Raw genomic sequence first — 22,145 nt, forward strand, 5'->3', positions numbered from 1 at the left:
ATGGAGGAGCCGGGGTGGCTTAGAGTAGTCCTACCTCGTTTTGACGCAAAATAGGCACAATGGTTGTCGACTTGCGGAAAATGCCCAGTACATAACTAACTAACTACCCCATACAAAAATATGAGAAGTTTCCGAAATTTTTCAATTTGGGAAACTTTCCGTGTGAATCTAAAGCGGAGTCTGCCGACGGTAATCTATAAAATGTGCGATCAAGTTCAAAAGCTTCGCTAGTGCGGCTAGTGGGGAGATTGTCAAGCTTTCATTGCGGAGGCGGAGACGCCGGGGTCCGGTCAGTGTGTGGTTGCCGAGTGGACGATGAAGCTTGTGGTACTCGCGCTCTGCGCGCTCGGTATGTACTAGCCTTTATAGTTTAACTATAGGACGAAGTTATCGAGTGTGCAATTTTCGTCTTTGGAGCCAGGCGAACGAACCGACCATAACGATACAAGTGCGAAAAGTAGAAAACTCGGGTCGATTTAAAACACTTCGGTCGTGTTTCAATTTATCGCCACTCGTTGCGAATTACCTTTTCGCACGTGTATTGTACAACGTTTAACAGTACCTAGGTACATATGGCGAAATTCTTGACATAGGCACATATTGTCCTTAATCCCGCTCTATGGCGGTAAAGTAGTACCCGTATTAACCCTTAAATGCATAGTGTTGCCAAATGTCTACAAAGCATTAGACAGCTCACAGATTAAAACAAAAAAGGTGCGTTCAAGATCGTCAAGTAGTAGAGTAATGATTTAAGGGTTAAATTTACGAAATATTTTTAATTTATAAAAATTACATTCGTTTTAAGACGAAAGGTCGGAAAGCTTGGAAAAATCCAGAAGTTGATAATTTTTAGTATGTGATTTTGAACGGTGTTTTCGGGGTTTGTAATTATTTTATATTTAAATACTTTATCATAGGTATATCACAAATAGTGTACCTTTCTAATGGTAGTAAAAAAAATCATATATCTATTACTGAAAATTACATATGTATTTACATAAACCAATTCAACTTCAGACACTGATTTCGCTGTGAAAATCGAAGTTATTTTTTTTTTACTATTTTTCCTAGAATCGGCAAACAAATTATGTGATACATATATTAATTTCGGGCAAAAAGAAAAAAACATGCATTTAAGGGTTAATTATGTACTGTAATACTTATTTTTATGCTTCCGTTCCGTACCAAAAGGGTAAAAACGGGACCCTATTATTAAGTCCGTCTGTCCGTCTGTCTGTCACCAGGCTGTATCTCACGAACCGTGATACCTAGACAGTTGAAATTTTCACAGGTGATGTATTTCTGTGGCCGCTATAACAACCAGCAACAAATACTAAAAGCAGAATATAATAAATAGGTAAACAATGTAAATTCATGTCAACTTAAAAATTAGGAATAAGTATATCTCATAATGATCGTCATCTTAAAAACTAAGAACGTATTTATATCGAGTTTGTTAATGGTTTTTACATATGTATATAGCAATATGTACAGGCTGTCCCAGTACTTACCACGTCACAGTGACACCGCAGGTAGGTCAACTCAAGAGGAACCTAATCAACCTAATGCGTGACAACCTACCCGTGACGTGGTAGTTCTGGGACACCCTGTATACCAGCCATTCTCTAAGTGTGTTCCGCGGAACCCTAGGGTTCCGCAACAGCAGCCTGCTGTTCCGCAACCTGCAGGGGTTCCGCAAGAATTTAGAACACTATGCTTTAGTTGCCTCGAAAAATTTTACTATGCAAAAAACACACTTCTAAAAACAATTGTTTTATTGTAGGGTTCCATCAAGTATTTCGCTTTCCAAAAGGGTTCCGTGAAAAAAAAAGATTGAGAACCGCTGCTGTATACGAACGTGAAAGTTTTTGTTTGTTATACAACCACACAAAAACAACTCTGACGAATTAGGTGACGAATTTACCATTCGATCGTCTTTGATTCGCGCGTCAACTTGTTGCGAGGTCTTTTGTGAAGGCTTTAGGGGCTTTTAAGAGACACTTAATTATCGTTACGCAACATTTAGATCAAGTGTTCATCAGTGGTCGATTAAAAAAATTGCAAGTGAATTGCTTTAAAATGTTCCCAGTGGTGTAGCGTGAACCAATCTAGCCGTGGGCGAAAACCACATCTGCGAGGCCCCTTTCATGGCTCCTCTACACGATGGGCCAGCGCCGGCCACTCCAAGGGACGCAGCCATGCGGTAGAATGAGATAGCAATATCACTTGCTCCCTTTAACGCATAAATGCGTCCCTTGGAGTGGCCGGCGCTGGCCCATCGTGTAGAGGAGCCATCAATGTGTTTTCCCAAGGTAGTAAAAAGGTTGGCTTTGCGAGGCCCCCTAAGTGCGAGGCCGCGGGCGAAGGCGCCATTCAAGTGGTGCTGTCCATAGAAAACGAATCGCCGGAAGGTCCGAGCCGGCCCTGGCCCGGTCTCGTGAGTCATCCTTAAATTGCTATCCCGCCCTTGATGCATTCGCACGCGCGCGCGAAATGAAGGGTCAAAGGTAAAGGGCCCCTGTTTCGGCAGGTTAAGGCTCTTGAGAGTGAGTTGAGAGTTTGTATATTTTTTTAAATATTACTAAGCATATCATTACCTTGAAAGCTTTTGAATAAGTTATATTAGTTCTTTGTTGATAATTTAATGTATAAACTGTAGGGTTTTAGTTGAAACTTTTTTTTATATGAATTTTGTCGTGAACCTCTTATTTGGCTCCCATTTCGTGATACAAATTTAGGTCAGCTCCTAAGTTCGTGAATTCGTGTCCCCTGTTTCGGCATAAAGTTTTCTTAGAGTAATTGGTGATAATTTGCTGATAATCATTTATATTTAACGGTCTTACCTACTTACGAATAATTGTATGGTCAAATTAAAAATAATATATAAAAAAAAATTTGAGAGCTAGCTTAAAGTTTTTTGTACTCGTCGTCTTTAATGGTTGAATTAAGACTTTGTAAACCATATGGGTACTTTAATACGTGATTAAGAGCCAAACTATTTAAATAATTAAATAAAAATAAAAATTAAAATAAATTAAAAAATAAAAATTATTTACAAAAAATAATTTACTATCTTATTCGTTAAATATAAACATACACAAAAATAAATCAAATAAATTGAATAATAAATAAAATTGTGCTAGTAGTTAATATGAGAATATACGTGGAATATACCTTAAAATTTTTAACTCGGGTCACATTCAAACTCGTTTTATGAGAATTCTAGTGAAAAAAACATATACTGAATTTCGCTCATACGAAACTTCATGAAATACATTAATTGTTTACTAATTTATTTTTTTAATTATCTTCGTTGTTATATTTAAAAACAAGCACTCAAGATGTATCTAGAAAATCCTTGATTCGTTAGTGGCACGAAATAGGAGACACACGAAAAATAAAATGACCGCTATTTCGTGAGTCGATTTATTGCAATTTTAAGTTATTTCTATGCATATATTCAATCTTTTTTCTTATCAAATCAATTATTAAGGAACCCACAGAAACACTCCCAAAAACTTTTATTCGAATGGGTTTAGCTTTTCCTTCCTATAAGCTTAACAAGTGAGAGCGCGCACCTTACGCCTAAAAAAAGTGCACGCATACAACACAGCTGTTCGCGGCCCTCTGGCAGTTTCGACCGTCGTATTACTCTCAGTTTAATTACTAAAATATTGGTAATTACTTTATTGAAGAGATTAAATAATACAGATTTTTTTCATATGTATAATTAGAATAAAAAATAATTGAATTCCTTATTATTTGCGCCAGAAACAAAACTAACGAAATAACGTACTAACACGAACTTGGGGCCGTTTACCTAATGTACTCGAATTCGTGATTATTAGCGTCCTTACTTTAAATGAAGTTACAATCGTTGAATGGCCTACTGATTAGGCTACAATAGGCGTTTGAACTTTGTACAGTCGCCATCAGATATATCGGAGCGGCCAAGGTGCTCACAAATATCGGAACACGCCTCTATTGTCAGGGCGTTAGAGCGCGTGTTCAGATATTGTGAACACCTTGGCCGCTCCTATAGATCTGATGGCGACTGTACTGGCTGGCCAAATTAAATTAGTTACCTTTTTTAGGGTTCCGTACCCAAATGGTAAAAACGGCCGTGCGGGGGGTTTTCAAAAAGCGTCCGGAGAAAACCCGGACACTTTTTATGTGAGGAAACACCTTATTGAATTTAATTATTTACCGGCATTATTGTGTACAAAGTAGGTGTTATGTATGTGTGCGTGAGCGCACCACCCCGCGTCCATTACTACGTACGTACATGTGCAATAAAGCAGTGTGTCTATAGCCATCGGTTGTTTCACTCGTGCCCTTCCCAAATACAACATTGGCGGCGATCTACCTACGCGAAAATAAAAATGTCTACCAGTGCGCATTTCGGAATTTTGCCTTCTTTTGATCACCATTCGCAGACATGGAAAACGTTTAAATCACGCTTATTGCAATGGTTTGTGGCAAATAAAATAAATGCGACGTCAGACGCGGGAGGCGAACAAAGGCGAGCGATATTACTTAGCACACTCATTGACGGTACTTACAAACTCGCAGCGGACTTAGCGTTGCCCAAGAAGATTGAAGAAGTGCCGTACGAAGATGTATTAAAATTGTTGGAAAACCACTTTGTTCCAAAGGTGTTTGGGTTTAGTGAACGGTACAAATTCTATTCGGCCGTTCAACAAAACGGAGAGACGCATACCCAATGGGCGGCAAGGCTACGTGGTTTGTCAGCGGATTGCGACTTCACAAACGTAGAGGAAGTTCTTCGCGACAGATTTATGATGGGCATGCTGCCGGGACGGGAGCGGGACAAGGTTTTCACGCAGGACCTCAAGGAGCTGACGCTTACCAAGGCGGTGGAGTTGGCTAACGCGGTGCGCTGCGCGCGGGAGGTGTCGGCGGGTGCGGGACAAACGGCCTCGACGAGCGACCAGCTGTTCAAGATCACCAGCGAGACCAAGGATTCGGCCCGTGAAAAATGTGCGGTGTGCGGTTATTCAAACCATAAGACGGCCGAATGTCGTTTTTCTAATTATCGATGCAAGAAATGCCGCGGTAAAGGCCATTTAAAAAAAATGTGCAAATCAGTAAAGTGCATTATGGCGAATGACGTGAGCGAGGGAGACGACGGTAAGTTGTTTAATATTCGTTCCATAAAGGGGGAACCCATGTTAGAATGGGTGACCGTACAAGGCGTGCCGTTACAGTTTGAAATTGATAGCGGGGCAGCGGTCACGGCGATGTCGCCGCGGCTATTCAACAAGCATTTCTCTAAAGTGACGGTTTGCGCGCCTAAGAAAAATCTGGCGTCATATAACGGCGGTAACCTGGCCTCCATAGGTATGGCGCCAATGTCCATAGAATACGCGGGACGCACACAGCTGATTGATGTTTACATTATTCGCAATGGTGGCCCGCCGATTTTAGGTCGAGATTTCATTTCAGCATTTAACTTAGAAATGACAACACCAGTTAATTACTGTACGCAAAAACGGGATAAACTGGAAATATTGCAAAGTAATTATCCGGCAGTGTTTTCAGATGATTTAGGCCTATTTAATAAGTACAAAGTCGGGTTGCAGCTTAAACCAGACGCGAAACCGGTTTTTTTCAAGGCGCGACCGTTAGCATTTGCTCTAAAGGGAAAAGTAGACAAAGAAATAGACCGCTTAGTAAGTCTAGGTGTATTAAAGCCTGTTGAGTATTCGGAATACGCATCTCCAATAGTTCCGGTGTTAAAAAATAATGGCACCATGCGTATTTGTGCAGATTACTCGGTCAGCATTAATAAGCAGCTGTGTGTGGAACAATATCCATTACCCACAATTAAAGAGCTGTTCACTAAATTACACGGAGGACAAACGTTCTCAAAGCTAGATTTATCTTCCGCGTACACTCAGCTTGAGTTAAAGCCGGAGTCCCAGCATCTTACCTGCATAAATACGCATCGTGGTTTATTTTTCTACACACGCTTAGTTTTTGGGTTGGCTAGTGCCCCGGCTATATTTCAGCGCGCGATTGATAATTTGCTTAGTGGTATGGAAGGAGTACTGTGTTTACTGGACGATATATTAATAACCGGTAAAGACGACACGGAACATTTGCAAAGATTAAACGCAGTTTTAAAAAGATTGGAAAACGCAGGGTTAACTTTGCAAAAAGAAAAATGCGTATTTTTTCAGGAGCAAGTGCAATACTTAGGTTATATAATAGATAAAAACGGGCTTCACAAATCACCCGACAAGGTGAAAGCAATCCTGGAAGCGCCTGTACCGACCAATGTAAATAAATTACAATCATTTTTAGGTTTAGTAAATTACTACCGTAATTTTGTGCAAGGGGCATCCATGATACTTTCACCGTTGTATGATTTGTTGAAGAAAGGGGTTAAGTGGTGTTGGAGAGAGGAGCATGACCAAGCATTTGAAAAAATAAAAAAAAGCCTGGCCTCGGAACAATTTTTAGCCCATTTTGACCCAAATGCTAATCTAGTTTTGACCGTTGACGCATCACCTCACGGCCTTGGTGCCATTTTGAGTCAAATACAGCCAGATAACAGTGAAAGGCCTATTTCATTCGCTTCGCGTACGCTTAACGCGGCAGAAAAAAATTATTCGCAACTTCAAAAAGAAGCCACGGCAATCGTGTTCGCAGTTAAACGCTACCATCAGTATTTATTTGGGAGGTCGGTGCCCTTTACTTTACGTACCGATCATAAACCTCTAATCTCCATTTTCGGGCCGTATAAGGGCATTCCCGAAGTTACGGCTAATCGGTTGCAAAGGTATGCAATTTTTTTAAGCGCATATAATTATAAAATTGAGTATATCCGGAGTGCCATGAATAGTGCAGATTATCTGTCTCGAGCTTGTTTACCTGACAACGGCGATAACAGCGAAGGGCCACAGCGGGTGCGCGCGCGCGGGGAGGGACTAGACCCGTTCATAGCAGATGATCGTGCGTCATACATCAATTTTGTTATCGAAGGATGCTTACCGTTAACTACAGACGAGTTGCGTAATCAAACAAAGGCTGACCCAGATTTAAGTAAGGTGATAGGTTACGTTTGTAAAGGCTGGCCTAAGAAAATTAACGACGATAAGTTAAAACCCTATTTCCAATGTAGATTGCAGTTATCATATGAAAACGGCTGTTTGATGAGAGGCCATAAGGTCGTAATTCCTGCGACTTTGCAGTCACGCGCGTTATCAGAGTTACATAATTCTCACTTAGGAATAGTAAAAACCAAAGCGGAGGCTCGGTCCAAATTTTGGTTTCCTAAGATCGACGAAAAGATTGAACAAATGATAGGTTCTTGTGAAACTTGTATTAAGTTGAGGCCGGCACCCAGTCGTGCACCTTTAGCTCCTTGGAAATTCCCTACGGATCCTTTTACGAGGATCCATTTAGATTTTTTGGGGCCAATTAATGGCAACACCTACCTAGTGATCGTAGATGCTCATAGTAAATGGGTTGAGGTCTATAATATGAAAAACGGCACTAACACGTCGGCGGTGTGCGAAAAGTTGTACGAGTTCATGGCTAGGTTCGGGTTACCGCAAGTGATAGGTAGTGACAACGGGTGCGCATTTACGTCACAAGAGTTTAAGGATTTTTGTTTGTTGAACGGCATAACACCGGTGACGTCACCGGCGTACCACCCGGCTAGCAATGGGCAGGCAGAGAGCTCCGTGAAAATAGTCAAAAAGGGAATTAAATCCTGTTTAATAAATAGTCGAAATATTAAAGATTGTAATAATAAGTTACAAAAATTTCTTTTTGACTACAGGAATTCAATACATTCCACGACGGGGCACTCGCCTGCTCAATTAGTTTTCGGCCGCAAACTTCGGACACGCCTAGATTTACTTAACCCTTCGACTGCGTCCACCTCGCACACGTCATTGGATAATTATGTAAAAAATCAACAGTGTTTACAGAGTAAGGCGTATAGTGGTAAAAATAAACAAGAATTTAATATAGGCGATAAAGTTTTATATAAAAAAAACTTTAATACTAATAAGTTTACATGGTGTAAGGGTATAATTTTGGAAAAGTTGGGAAAAGTGGTATATTTAGTAAAAGATTGTGAGCATTTAGATAAGCATAAAAAACATAAAGATCAATTAATGTTATACAAGGGAAAAGAGGACGGTTCGTTTCTAGATGACATCTCTCTAGAAGATTTATTCTCATCAGAACAAAACATTTCCTCGACGGGTACTACTACCGGCAGCGAAGTGCAAAATAGTGAGGGAGGAGAAGGCGGTCAAATAGCCGATCGAAGCCCAGAAGGCGCCGAATTAACAGATCCTATGCCGCCGCCCGACGACGACCCACAGGAACGGTTCGAGGACGCCGAGTCGGACGACACCCCACTAGAAGGGCCAGATGATCCAAGTGTACCCAACCCGGCTACCACTGTCGGCCAGGACAGAGTCAAACGAAACCGTCCCAAAGTTAATTATAAACCCTATTTTAAGTAATCTTTGTATTTAGTCTAGTTGTAAACTATGGGGAGGATTGTTATGTATGTGTGCGTGAGCGCACCACCCCGCGTCCATTACTACGTACGTACATGTGCAATAAAGCAGTGTGTCTATAGCCATCGGTTGTTTCACTCGTGCCCTTCCCAAATACAACAGTAGGTAAAAACCGTATGAATACACGTTCGGGGAAAAAATGCGATTACGCCAAATGTCCGGGTATAATTCTTTGTCCGGGTTTTGCGAATTTAGAGATGGCAGCATTGCACATGGTGGACATACATATATAACCAAGATGACTGACTTATTGATTGATTGAGAGACCTACCTATTAATCTAAATATTGTATAACGATGATGGAATTAACGAGACTGTTAAGATCCCCTTAAGGGGCCTTCGCAAAATCTATTAATAACAAGTTGACAGACCGTTTATGTCAGGTGATGACGGCCTTGGCCTTTTGGCCGCGAGTATCTACAAATATCGAAGAAAACTACGTAAAAAACATGATCGCGACATTTATTACTTTTGTTACGTTTAGGCACCTGCTCGGGATTTCCTAGACTGTTTCGTAATAAAAATTGGCAAGATTTGTGACGAGATGTCTAATTTCAAATACAATGATGATTTAATATAAGAATTAAATAATTAATTATCAATGTAGACGTTTTATGTGAAGAAATTTTAATAACGGCTGTTCTAATCCGACTGATTGATTCATGATTCGCTTGCCCTTATCCCATTCATTTGGGGTCGGCGCAGCATGTATTTTTCTTTCATAACTCTCTCGCCCGCCAAATCATCATTCACTTGCGTTCGTTTCATATCGTATCTCACACAGTCCATCCACCTTTTCCTCGGTTTTCCTCACCCGTTACTTCCCTCCATATTCATTCGTAATACCTTTCTCGTCACATGACTATCATTCCATCCCTCCGCATCACATGCCCGACCCGATCCGATTGATTGATTATAGGTACCTAAATGACCTAATAATTGAGCAATTTCCAAATTCGTGTAAAAAAAACGCGTCTCGCGCAAATATTTTTAAGCTTATCAGTATATAGATCTTATTGTGTTCCAATAAGAGTGGATATCCAGCAACTTCCTAGGAGTCATATATATATTACATTACGAAAACTATAAACTGAACGCACGCGGTCAAGTACTTTTGAATGAGACAGTGATTGAGCTCAGCCATCATTAATTAAATTAACAAATAGTATAAATAATGAACACTTCAGATCTATTGGAGAGAAATTGAGAGTTAAACAAATGATGTAACGTACTCGTTTCCAATAGGGTCGGGTCATTCATTTTGACTCGGCCTGTCGCAAATGTATACGCGGCGCGATTCGGGAAATGAATTAGAGATTAACTAGATACGATATAGTAAAGATATGTGACGTCCCACGGGTAAAGGTACCTTATGGCGGTTGGCGCTTACGCTATTATTAACGCCGCTCCTATATTATTGCAGCGCTATGCGACGTAAGCGCCAGCCGCCATAAGGTACTTTTTGCCGTAGAACGTCACATATCTTTACCATTTCATATCTAGTGAATGTCTAATTAATTTCCCTAATCGCGGCGCCAGCAGCCATAAGGTACCTTTTGCAGTGGAACGTCACATATCTTTACTATATCGTATCTAGTTAATCTCTAATTCATTTCCCGAATCGGGCCGACGGTTTCTAAGTTCATTAAACAACTTAAGAGGCCTTTGACTAATTGTTATGGAGTGAGAACATTTTCCACATTTATTAGGTGGATGGATTAACAACTTTTTGGTGTTATTCTGTCCCATCACCCAGGCGACAATAGGTACCAAATACTATAGTGTGTTGGAAACAACTACCTTGACTACCACGTTCTACTGACACGCCTGTCACGTTAGGTTGGCCCTTTATGGAAATTTGGTGAAGTTGAAGGCCTTAACTCAGCATTTCCCGAACTAATATAGGTCGCGACCCATTGGTGGGTCGCGAGCGAGTATTGAGTGGGCCCTGAAATTACTGGGGAATCTGAGCGTTACCAATAATAAGTATTTTATGCCCCATTTTTTAAGACGGCCATGAGGTGGGTCCCGAATTTGGCAGTATTTGTTAGGTGGATCGGAGCCCAGTCAACTTTGGGAACCAGGTTAAACTCAAATCGTTTTTGTGATAGCGCCCTTAAAGGCACTTACCTACAGTAGCAATAATCTATGATGATAATATTTAGTCCAGCCTGATTACCTAGATTACCTAGAGGCTACAGGTCATAAGCAGAACAACATACTAAAATCTGCCGGTTGCAACACCCATATTAAATTATAACGGACACAAAGATCATAAGACCAGAGACTATTAGGTTAGGTAGTATAAATAAATAAATGTGTACTGTACCACTGTATATAGTATGTAAATAAATTAATGTATGTATATATGTTTAGATGCAAGTGAGAAAGGTGAATGTGTTATTTCGTTACCTTCTTCACGATTGGCAATATTCAGAACGAGATAAAAATACACTTTCGCACGTGTACCTCTATCTATTGAATTATGATTTAATAAAAAAGAAAGACATATATTTAAAAATAATAAATTACAGCCATTAATAATTCTTAAACTTACCTACTTGGAACTACGAGTATATATGTACATCTTGCATATGAATCACATTGTGATTTCCATATTATTATATTACGCAAGGTATACCTACCTTAGAATACCTTACAATTACACACACTACCTATCAATTAAAAAAAACTATATGATGAATTAATTACTTAGGTACATAGGTATGATAATGAATGAAAAATTAGCTTAATTTCCTTATAGGGAGCGAGCATGTAGGGGGCAGCACAGAAGCCCCCTGTTTATTGGCGCGAAGAGTAAATGTTAAGTTTTAAGTTAATCATTAATTTAGGTCCCCACTGAAAATCAGCGCTGCAGCTTACCGTAGCATTACGCTTTACGCTGAGTGGGCCTTTTAAACGTCCGTCTGATCTATGTCGTGGGTTATGTGCCTAAAAATTCAATTTTTTTACTCTATAAGCAGAGGCAGGCATTTGTAGAAATGTAAGGTTTTGTTAAGTATGACCGAATATACGAGTATACATAGGTAGCTATACTCCCTGTGGGTCACCACAGTTGCCAACTTTTTTTGGTGGAATATAGTATTTTCCAGAATAAGGCATCAAAAATATAGTATAGTACATTTCAAAAAAATATAGTACTTTTAGATAAAATACTGAACATGACTGTAATATACGTTTAATCGGAAATATAGTATTTTAGCGTACTATATATTATATAGTATTTTTCCAAAAGTATATAGTACAGAGAGCCAAAATCAATATAGTATAATACTATATAATATAGTACGGTTGGCAACCCTACCACAGGGTGACAGTGTGAAAAATGAAAAGTAAATTTCGTGTCCTCTTATTATTTACAGGCGCGGTGAGCGGGACAGATAAAACAGAGTCCACGACGAACAACAGGCATCGGCGGACTTCGGGGACAGAGCTATTCCTCAGCATCGTTGGAGGTACTGTCACAACATTACCACTTTACCCCACTCCAAACTAGTCGACGGTGGATCACAATTAACATACATTTATATACCTAAAAGAAAAAAACTATGTACTTAGAGTCGGTCCAAGAAAAGTCTGCAGCGGATTTGATAGCCCACGCAGAGTGCAAGTGTTATTTATACGTCATAATTTCATAGAAGTTTGACGTTTAAAATAACACTTGCACTGCGTGGGCTATCAAATCCGCTGCAGACTTATCTTGGTCTGACTCTACACCTTCGAGCAACGGTGGACGGGAAGGGAGACGGCATTTTGGATTCGGATTGGATTTGTACGGCTTGCTTGCTTGCTGCTTAATTGCTTGGGCTCCTCCCTTCCGACGTTCCGACATGTTGGAAGCCGGCGTTGCTCAAAGATGTACCCACACTATGTTTTACATCACGGAATAATATAATAATAATTCAGCCTATATACGTCCCACTGCTGGGCACAGGCCTCCTCTCATGCGTGAGGTGCGAGGGAGGGTTTTTCATCACGGAAAATGGGAAAAAATATCACATCTGCCTAATTTCGTAGGTATGTACATTATAGACCTATATACATAGGTTGAAATTTAGGATATACGGACCGCGTGGCCTAGGTGTGATAACTAACAACTTTTACGAGCAAGTGTAATGACTAATGAAAAATATACTTGTGATTAATACACGTTGTGACTAGTCGTATGCCTATTGCCTAGTATTAACCACATTTTTCATTGAAACACAGAAAATAAAAGGAAATACCTTGTAAAACTAAAGACCTCTTCAGTCGCATATTTCATTCATGATTCCATCGAATATTCTAACAGTTGAAACTTGAAGCAATTCCATGGTAATCCATAATAGGTATCACGTGACTTTCTTTTTTTTAAATCTTTATTTTAACTTAGAAATAAACAAAATAAACCCTCAGGAAATAATCAACAACAAATTGGTATTGACGTTGACAATAAAACTGATGAAGACAGCTCGACGTTCCGTTACGCTGATGCTAGTACAATTTCGAAACATAAAATCTAAAAATTCATAAGATAAATAAAAATATTAAAATAATTAATTCTCTAAATTCCGGATGTCTTAAATAATATACTAGATACTAATAAACATAAAAAAACTTCAATACAGGAATGTTTTTCAGAAGTAAACTAAAAATATCTCAAAGTAAAATAATGCTTACAAATTCGTACGTGATGAGTTTTCGAACGTTCCCTTTTATCATAATTTAGTCTACTCCAACTGACTACTCGACTATTGCCTATGAATGTGTGCGTAGATGTCATTAAAAATAGCTCCGTCTTTCTCTAAACTGCGTGAGTAAAAAGGACATGATTTATATTCTGAAGTAAGCAATAGTGAACTTTAATATTTAAGACATATGGTTTAGTAAACAACCTGGAACTTATGATCTTTCTTCTTGAATCAAACCTTGTTACACGCCACGAGGTTAATGACATCTTCCTCAGTTCTGGTATCCTGGTATTTTTGGTATACGTTTGTCTCAATAAGACACCTGTTGTCGGTTACCCGCCCGAGGCAAACGACCTCTTCTGCAATTCTGGCATCCTGGTACTTTTGGAATAATGTTTATGCCAGTATGTCGCCGTTATGTCGCTATTGTGTCGCCGTTATGTCGCCGTGATGTCGCTATTAAGTCGCCGTTATGTCGCCAATATGTCGCCGTTATGTCGCTGTTATGTCGCTATTATGTCGCTATTATGTCGCCGTTATGTCGCCAATATGTCGCCGTTATGTCGCTATTATGTCGCCATTCAGTCGCCGTTATGTCGCCATTCAGTCGCCACTCAGTCGCCATTCAGTCGCCATTCAGTCGCCATTCAGTCGCCACTCAGTCGCCACTCAGTCGCCATTCAGTCGCCGTTATGTCGCCATTCAGTCGCCACTCAGTCGCCACTCAGTCGCCGCTCAGTCGCCATTCAGTCGCCATTCAGTCGCCACTCAGTCGCCACTCAGTCGCCGCTCAGTCGCCATTCAGTCGCCACTCAGTCGCCACTCAGTCGCCAGTATCTTTGTTTTGATTCAGTCGCCTCTCAGTCGCCATTCAGTCGCCGTTATGTCGCCATTCAGTCGCCACTCAGTCGCCATTCAGTCGCCATTCAGTCGCCACTCAGTCGCCATTCAGTCGCCATTCAGTCGCCATTCAGTCGCCATTCAGTCGCCACTCAGTCGCCATTCAGTCGCCATTCAGTCGCCACTCAGTCGCCACTCAGTCGCCGCTCAGTCGCCATTCAGTCGCCGCTCAGTCGCCATTCAGTCGCCACTCAGTCGCCACTCAGTCGCCAGTATGTTTGTTTTGATTCAGTCGCCTTTCAGTCGCCATTCAGTCGCCGTTATGTCGCCATTCAGTCGCCGCTCAGTCGCCATTCAGTCGCCACTCAGTCGCCACTCAGTCGCCAGTATGTTTGTTTTGATTCAGTCGCCTTTCAGTCGCCATTCAGTCGCCGTTATGTCGCCATTCAGTCGCCGTTATGTCGCCATTCAGTCGCCACTCAGTCGCCATTCAGTCGCCATTCAGTCGCCACTCAGTCGCCATTCAGTCGCCATTCAGTCGCCATTCAGTCGCCATTCAGTCGCCATTCAGTCGCCACTCAGTCGCCGCTCAGTCGCCATTCAGTCGCCGCTCAGTCGCCATTCAGTCGCCACTCAGTCGCCACTCAGTCGCCAGTATCTTTGTTTTGATTCAGTCGCCTCTCAGTCGCCATTCAGTCGCCGTTATGTCGCCATTCAGTCGCCGTTTAGTCGCCATTCAGTCGCCGTTATGTCGCCATTCAGTCGCCACTCAGTCGCCATTCAGTCGCCATTCAGTCGCCACTCAGTCGCCATTCAGTCGCCATTCAGTCGCCACTCAGTCGCCATTCAGTCGCCACTCAGTCGCCGCTCAGTCGCCGCTCAGTCGCCGCTCAGTCGCCGTTATGTCGCCGTTATGTCGCCATTCAGTCGCCATAGTAAAAGGTATAAAAGGCCGGTGCGGAGCGTTGGGAGGGGCATTCATTCTTCGACCGGGCTAGCAGTGACTCTGGTTTTCGGGTGTAACGTAGTGCGGGGAGGTGAAGTTTCTCCGCGACTTTTTCTGTGTTTGTTTTTTACTTGGAATTATCCTAGTGAATTTAAACTTAGAATTTGTGTCTGTGCTTGGTTTTGCGGGGATTTTAATCGTCGTAACGCTAAGTTTAGACTGTTGTGGAGATTCTTTACTACCATGTGTGGGTTTTTAGTTATTGTGAAGTTTTCTTTACGCTGTGTGTTCTAAGTGCCGTCATGTTATGCAGGGACAATGTCAATGCATGGCCGGGGCTTGGAATTGTGTCTGTGTTTGGTTTTATGGGAAGAAATTCTCGTAACGTTAAATATAGATGACAGTGTTTAAGGGAATTTCACTTTTCTGTTGAGTTAGTTTAATTTAGTGATAACTTAGTTATTTTAGTGTTTTTCTATGGGGTATTTTTGCTATTTTAAAAGCCAGATCATTGTTTGGACTGACAGTTTGTCCAGCTAAACATTCACTCCGCCTAACGGTGCCAAAGGATTGGATGGTTAGGAGTCTATTGCTCCAAGTTTGAGAGGACTTGGCGTCTCTTTTATATCAACATAAGAGACGAATTATCTCACTAGTCTCAAGGCCCAGCTGTTTAGACGGATATGGGGACGTCACGTGCGCGTCATTGGGTGTAAATCCTGGCCACTGAAGTCGACAGTAATTGAGACTAGGTCTCCTATTAAATTTATTTATATATTTCGGTGCTCCGGTTCATGCTAGTGCTGGTTGCGGGGGCAGACTTCTGTCGTGACTGATATTACACTTAGTCTTTGTTGTGGCAGAGTTTCCCTCGTGATTAGTGCGTGTGTGTGCTAGGGTACTGATCCACTTATATACACGGAATAGGGCGACTTATTCTTATCCACCATGCCCGCGGGCGATAAGGAGGGAGTCAAATACACTGGCCTGTAGGTTGCCTTCTCGGTTTCGCCTGCCGAACTTTACAGCTTCTCGTAGGGACCACACTTGCGTATATTACAAAGCATTAGGTCGATGGTAAGAACGAACTATGCTTTGAATGTACTAGATTAGGGACAATGGGTAGAGTTAGGGTAGAATCACACACTAATTTTATTGTTTATTAGGGTTCTTTTTTTGTTCTGGTCTATACAATTGATATGGTTGATATATATTTCTCTTTAAGGGTTTAAAAATATGGTTTCTTAATCCTAAAATACGAGTGTTTAAAAGGTGAAGGGTTCATCTGCCTAAATCTTCCTAATTTCTCATTTGTATGGGGAAAGAACCAAAGTTTCTATAAATTCTTATTTCTATTTTTTCATTTCTGGTTGTCTGGTGTAGGGACGAGGTACTGAGTAATATAATCAGGTAATACATACAACAACATAATCTCTTAATTATCAATCTGGATTTAGGAACGCAAACTATTCTGTGATTGAAGAACGGTTTGCTTTAGGGAACCTTTGTCAGGCAAGAGCAGTACAAAGGATAAATTGAGTGAATACTCAATTTCGGCCTCGATTAAACATAATAATTAGTGAATAAACTCGGTACTTCGTTTATACATCTAGAAAACTAGGAATTCTGTCTAGATTATCAGCTCTGGGGAATGGGACTAAGGGATTAGCATCCCTAGCTTTTGAATATAAAAAAGATTAGTAATTATGATGACTGATGAATACTTTGACACTTCTTTTCATCATCATCTAGGTGCGCTTAAGTTACGAAGTGTTGGTCATAGCCCTTCTGGCTAAACTGGTAGGGTAGGTGTTCCGATTAATACTTGCAAATCGGACTAAGAGCTTCCAGACCTGCATCGGGCGTATGGAGCAGCACGTGTGATTAAATCACACATCGTTTAGAAGATGATAGTTAATTATAATTAACCTAGAAATGCTAGGGCGTAAAAGAGCTTATCTCAGGAGTGCTGCTTCTATGTTATCCCGGGAGCTTAATAGGTGTGGCAGGATTTTACCAACAACATTTTTATATATTTATATCATCATATATGCTGTAATACTTAAATACATCATAGTAAATTTACACCATCATTTACGTTGCACTAATAAATTCTGAATAGTTTTCTATTTCTCTGAATAATTTTCTTTAGGTTATTTCTTACTTCCATAAATAATTATATTTATTACCATAAATATCTGTTCTCAAAATCTAGGTAATAATAAATAAAGTCAGAGTCCAAAATTTAGCTGATACTCATTAAAGAATTTGAGGTTACCGCGGTTCACTTCAAGGGGTCCTAACCACTAGCTAGACGATCACGTGGCCAAATTTTCTGGGGATAATTTTCAGTAAGGAGGGGTTGAGCTTTAGTTTAGAGAATATTAAAGGGGGGAGTTACATTTTGGTGAAACCGTGACGCAGGATGTAGTTTACCTGGGTTACTACGGTTCTTCAAGGTATATGTATGTAAAAGTAGCCTTCCAGGCTACATTTTGCTGGCGTGAAATGGAATGGGTACACTTGATTTTGGACTCTGTTTTTATTATGGTTTAAATAAAAGTCATAAAGCATTCATTTTATTATTCAATAGTTATTATGTACACGTAGAAAGGTCTTATATAAAAGTCATGAAACATTAAGTTTATTATTCAATAGTTACTATGTACGCAAAGAAAAATTATTACTATTCCACTGTAGTAAGGGTTATCTATCCGCAGACGAAAAGAACGTAATTATCTCAATCGGTTTATTTATTACAACACTAACTATGTACAATTACTCATAACTTGTGCGTGGCTGCTATGACCTCAGCAGGGGTATGCACTTATGCAGCCAACCAAGCATTAATCTTCTCCTAACATTTAAAAACGATTAGTAATTTGCATCTCGGATATCAAGATTCTACGTTGACACATCGTTGGCGCGTTCTATCTCGGAGGTGGCGCCATCTCTTGACGAGTTTGGTACTACATTTTTTTACTCGTTCTCTGCGCGCCGTAATTAGGGATTTACTTTCATATTCCTCAGCTTAAGATGTTTGTCATCACTACTAATGATCCATCTTCTTGCGTCTTTGATATCTGAAAAATAAAGTTACAAAATTAAACCCTATGTAGTATAACATTAGCACTTATTAACGCTTATTTTAAGCGAAAACAATCAGTCTTATTTATCTCCTGTCATACATTTATTAAGAAATTAGCTTCATTGCAGGTACCAATAATAAATAAATAAATATTCCAGAGACAATCTTTCACATATCAATTTGGCCTGGGGCTAGGCAAAACTTGTACTGCTGGTACTAGGCGGCGCAGTACATACTTGTATAGATAAATACATACTTAGATTAACAAATAATGTCCATGACTTGGAAACTCATATTCGTGGTAGACGGCCTTTGCCAGGCAGCATTTGTAGGCAGGGTTACTATAATTTGGGTTAGGAGGCTGTTACCATAGTCTAGAGATAAGATTAGTTTACCTAAGTTAGCCTAGGATGTGGTCAGATAAGATATCTAGTTGTGTAAGAACATGTACTTTAGTCGATAAATCATGGGGGCGTGAAATTGTTCATTTCACGTAGGCTTACTTGTAATATTACAGAACCGGGGGCGTATTACAAATATATACATTAGTTGTAAAATTATGGGGGCGTGTAATTGTTCATTTACACGCAGGAATACTAAGGCATAGGGGGCGTATTTCACTACTTTCTTATGCTCCCGTCTTAAAAGCCGGCAACGCACTTACAACCTCTCTGGCTTTACGAGGAAACGGCAATCATTCATCACCGGGTATATGTCTGTTAGTTTGCCTTCTATATCATAAAAAAAAAATAGCTAGGTACTCGTGTGTGATAGATAACATTGGAGTTCCATCTTTGTTACATGCTTTGTTTACTGATAAGCTGTCACTATAATAAACTAGTTAAGTTACAGATTGCATAATATGTATGTACGGTCCTGGATAGGCCTGTCGATCATAGAGTAAGAGTAAGAAACAGATATTACAGATAATTCTGTTAGGTTTTATTTGCTTCACGTGTGGGTCCGAATGACAACCACACATGCCAGTAATAAGCTTAAATTTCATTAATGTACGAAAACATCATACATTTGCTACTGTAGGATAAGAAAAATGAGCATATATGTATGCATGAGCTTGGATTTGAATAGGAAATCGTATGTTAAGACTATTTTTAGACCAATTTATAGATATTTAGGTTAAGAAAAGGGTAATAGTACATGCTGCAATCACTATTGGAGCATAAGTAGAACATACACATTTGTATGAAAGTTTATCTACATATTTTTCAGTACGGAACCCTAAGAGTCACAACATTTATCGAGAACAGCGCTGAGATATGTATAGTTTACTGGTTATAGTTATTACTATTATCTATAAGAGCTCCTGCGAGCTGCCTTGTGTACCTTATTGTCATTATTTAAGCCGCTCAAATAATTTCATGAAAATCAATTGAGAAATGCAACGCGCCAATTAGCCGGACGAACAGCGTGCATACAAAGACATATTTGTAGTATGAAGGTAGCCTGTTAACTTATGATTACAGTACAGTTCTGCTGACGGTACTTTTCAATCGTATTCTGATTGCTATTAAGTAATAATATACAATAATTGGTTAAGCTAACATGCTAGTACCTAACATTTCTTTCTTGTATCCATTGAAGACTAGAGCGACCTTAGCAGCAAATTCTTGAGATACGGCCATCAAACAGGAGTGTTGAAGTATTGAAGTCAGAGGTTCTTGGTAGCCTGGAATAAATTAGGCAAGTATTAGGAAACTTCAGAGAAAAGAGTTGAATAAGTACAGTAATAGTAGTAAAATATCAACAGTCATTCATTAGAGGGGGCGCGTCATTATTTTATTGTCAAATACACTCATAGGAAATATTAGGTTTCACAAAAGTAGACTAGACAGTACTTAAATTCTTCAAAATCCAAAAAAGTTTGAGAATCTTTGCCTTACAGGGCACATTTCCATAAAGTGAGGTCACAAATAAGCTAGATTAAGTTACTTAGTCAACAAAATCATAATAGGATGTAAGGTTAATGGCAGTTTTCATATCTCCGATCTTTCATCCGGAACCTCTTCGCTCATTATTTTGAAATATTAGAGTCAGACATAAGTTAAGAGTTTTTATAGCTTATGATAAGTTTGGTATTTATATAATGAAATAAAATACCTGTCATGACTGGAGACAGTCTATAGAAGTACATTGAAGGCAGGCATATTGTTACTGCGGAGCGATGCCATTTCTCCGGGAACTCTGAAATTGATAAAGTATAAAAGTTAGCTAAAGTAGGGTATATTTAAGAGAACCTATTCATAAGTCTCATTAAAAGTGTTTATTATTTAGTACAAGTAGGGTCTTTACAGTCAAGTTAAAAATAAAATCAATTTTTATTTTATTTTTGAGAGCGATGAAAAATTTTGAAGTTTGTTTTTCTAGGTACATATGTATATGTTACAGTAGTTTTTTAGTAGCATGGGTGTTATACTTACTAGGGGACTGTTGAAAGGCTCGGAAGAACCCATGAGGGCATCAATGGAAATTTGCTCCGCTCACTGACAACTAGGTATTGGGTTTCGGTTGCTGAAAAATAAGGGTTAGGCCCACAAATTATATTAAATTTACCGGAAGACTGCGGGATCCTTTTGTAAAGAAAATACATATTTATTAACAAATTTTCATTACCATGCAAGAAATCCTGTTTATTTTTAGTTGACATTATCATATAATTATGATTTTTATAATATGTTGCACTTCCAAATTTAGGAAGCTAGTATTTCCGAAAGAAATTGACCAGGGTCATCTTTTTAGAGCGACAACATTTTTCAAATTCCAAAAGCAGTATGGTCAAACCAGTGAGTAAATGTCTAATAGTAGAAATATCATACTTACGTTTCACAGTTGTTTTGATTTATCGAAAATAGCAAGGGAGTCTTCGCAGCAAAATTTCAACTTCTTTTCTTTCGATAATGACATATGTATACCGGGGTTCATTCTAATAAAGTTGTCAGCTTGCTGAAAAATCAAATAAACTTTGTAAATCTTATTGCAGCAGAAAACAAACATGTAGTGAAGAACAGATATTGCATTAGACAGACAGCATAAAATCAAAAATCAACATGTCATTCCTTTAATACTGATTTTTACTTTGATCACTTTCAAGTTTTGCAGAAAAAAATGTGTTTTGTTGCTGAACAAAGAATAAAAATAAGGCAACTCACTACATTAGGTAAAAACATTACAAGCGTAATGATATGAAATTAGGGAAACCTTAATGTTTGTCTGTATTCGATAAGACCAAATAGAACGCAGATTTATTGATAGATAGGTCAATTTGTGATCAATTACTTTTCACTAGTTGATATTCTAATAAGCAAAACAGTTTTTAAATAGGAGCAACTTGTTTAATGAAGGAAAAAGAATAAAATCTTACCTTGCTCAAAGCAACAGTTTCCACATTTAAGTCCATTCCATTCGCACTATCGACAGCTAGACTCATTACGCATCCTTTGTACTAGATAGTTCAAACGCTAGGTCATAGTTATGGGCACTAGGTTCACAGAAAAATAGAAGACGCAAGCTGAGAAAAGGTCAGCCATGCGGCGACGAAACAGAACTTTCACTTCATTCGTTTTATAGTAAATTCTTCAAGGGGCTATATTTTGGAAACCATTAGGGCATTCTTGGAGGCAATCCTTACTCGCTACATCGGGTAAAGCTTGCGTCGTGGTATTTTACTGTAGGAAATCATTGTGAAACAAAGGCAATGGCTTGTATTCAAAATGGCGTTTTAATTTTGTTCTGAGCATGTTTTGAGTGATTGTCAAATGTTTAGGTATTTGATCAAAATGTCACCGGAAACTGAAGTAATTTTAATCATTAACATCACGATTAGTTTACTTGTATGAAGGATAAATTAATTACGTTTCAAAAAATAAGCATAATCTGAAATGACAGCAGTTATAATTTGCCAAAGACAAAATTTCGTTTCACTCATGTTTCACTGTTGAACGTTTATAATTCAGTCTCGAATAGTTTATTCAAAACCACTTAGTTATTCACGCCACCTA

The 22,145-nt window shown here is 39.4% G+C and overlaps 1 protein-coding gene and 2 long non-coding RNA genes across 3 annotated transcripts in view; 2 read left to right on the plus strand and 1 right to left on the minus strand.

The window, feature by feature from the left end:
* The first annotated feature begins 326 nt into the window (after positions 1–326).
* LOC134800956 (uncharacterized) overlaps positions 327–22,145 on the plus strand; it is a 32,462-nt gene continuing 10,643 nt past the window's right edge. The window contains exons 1-2 of the long non-coding RNA XR_010145599.1: positions 327–349; positions 11,948–12,040. This is a non-coding gene — a long non-coding RNA (uncharacterized LOC134800956). The remainder of the gene's footprint in view (positions 350–11,947; positions 12,041–22,145) is intronic.
* On the plus strand, positions 4,376–8,092 carry LOC134800464 (uncharacterized). The gene is made up of 2 exons (XM_063772926.1): positions 4,376–5,151; positions 7,962–8,092. The coding sequence occupies exons 1-2, from the start codon at positions 4,383–4,385 to the stop codon at positions 7,964–7,966; spliced, it is 774 nt and encodes a 257-aa protein (XP_063628996.1). The 5' UTR covers positions 4,376–4,382; the 3' UTR covers positions 7,967–8,092.
* LOC134800596 (uncharacterized) lies at positions 17,902–20,324 on the minus strand. The gene is made up of 3 exons (XR_010145553.1): positions 20,248–20,324; positions 19,703–19,816; positions 17,902–18,124 (listed from the first exon to the last, which is right to left on the minus strand). It is a non-coding gene; the product is annotated as an uncharacterized LOC134800596 (long non-coding RNA).

The sequence above is a fragment of the Cydia splendana genome, chromosome 20, assembly GCF_910591565.1.
Source record: "Cydia splendana chromosome 20, ilCydSple1.2, whole genome shotgun sequence".
In the NCBI taxonomy this organism is placed as follows: domain Eukaryota; kingdom Metazoa; phylum Arthropoda; class Insecta; order Lepidoptera; family Tortricidae; genus Cydia; species Cydia splendana.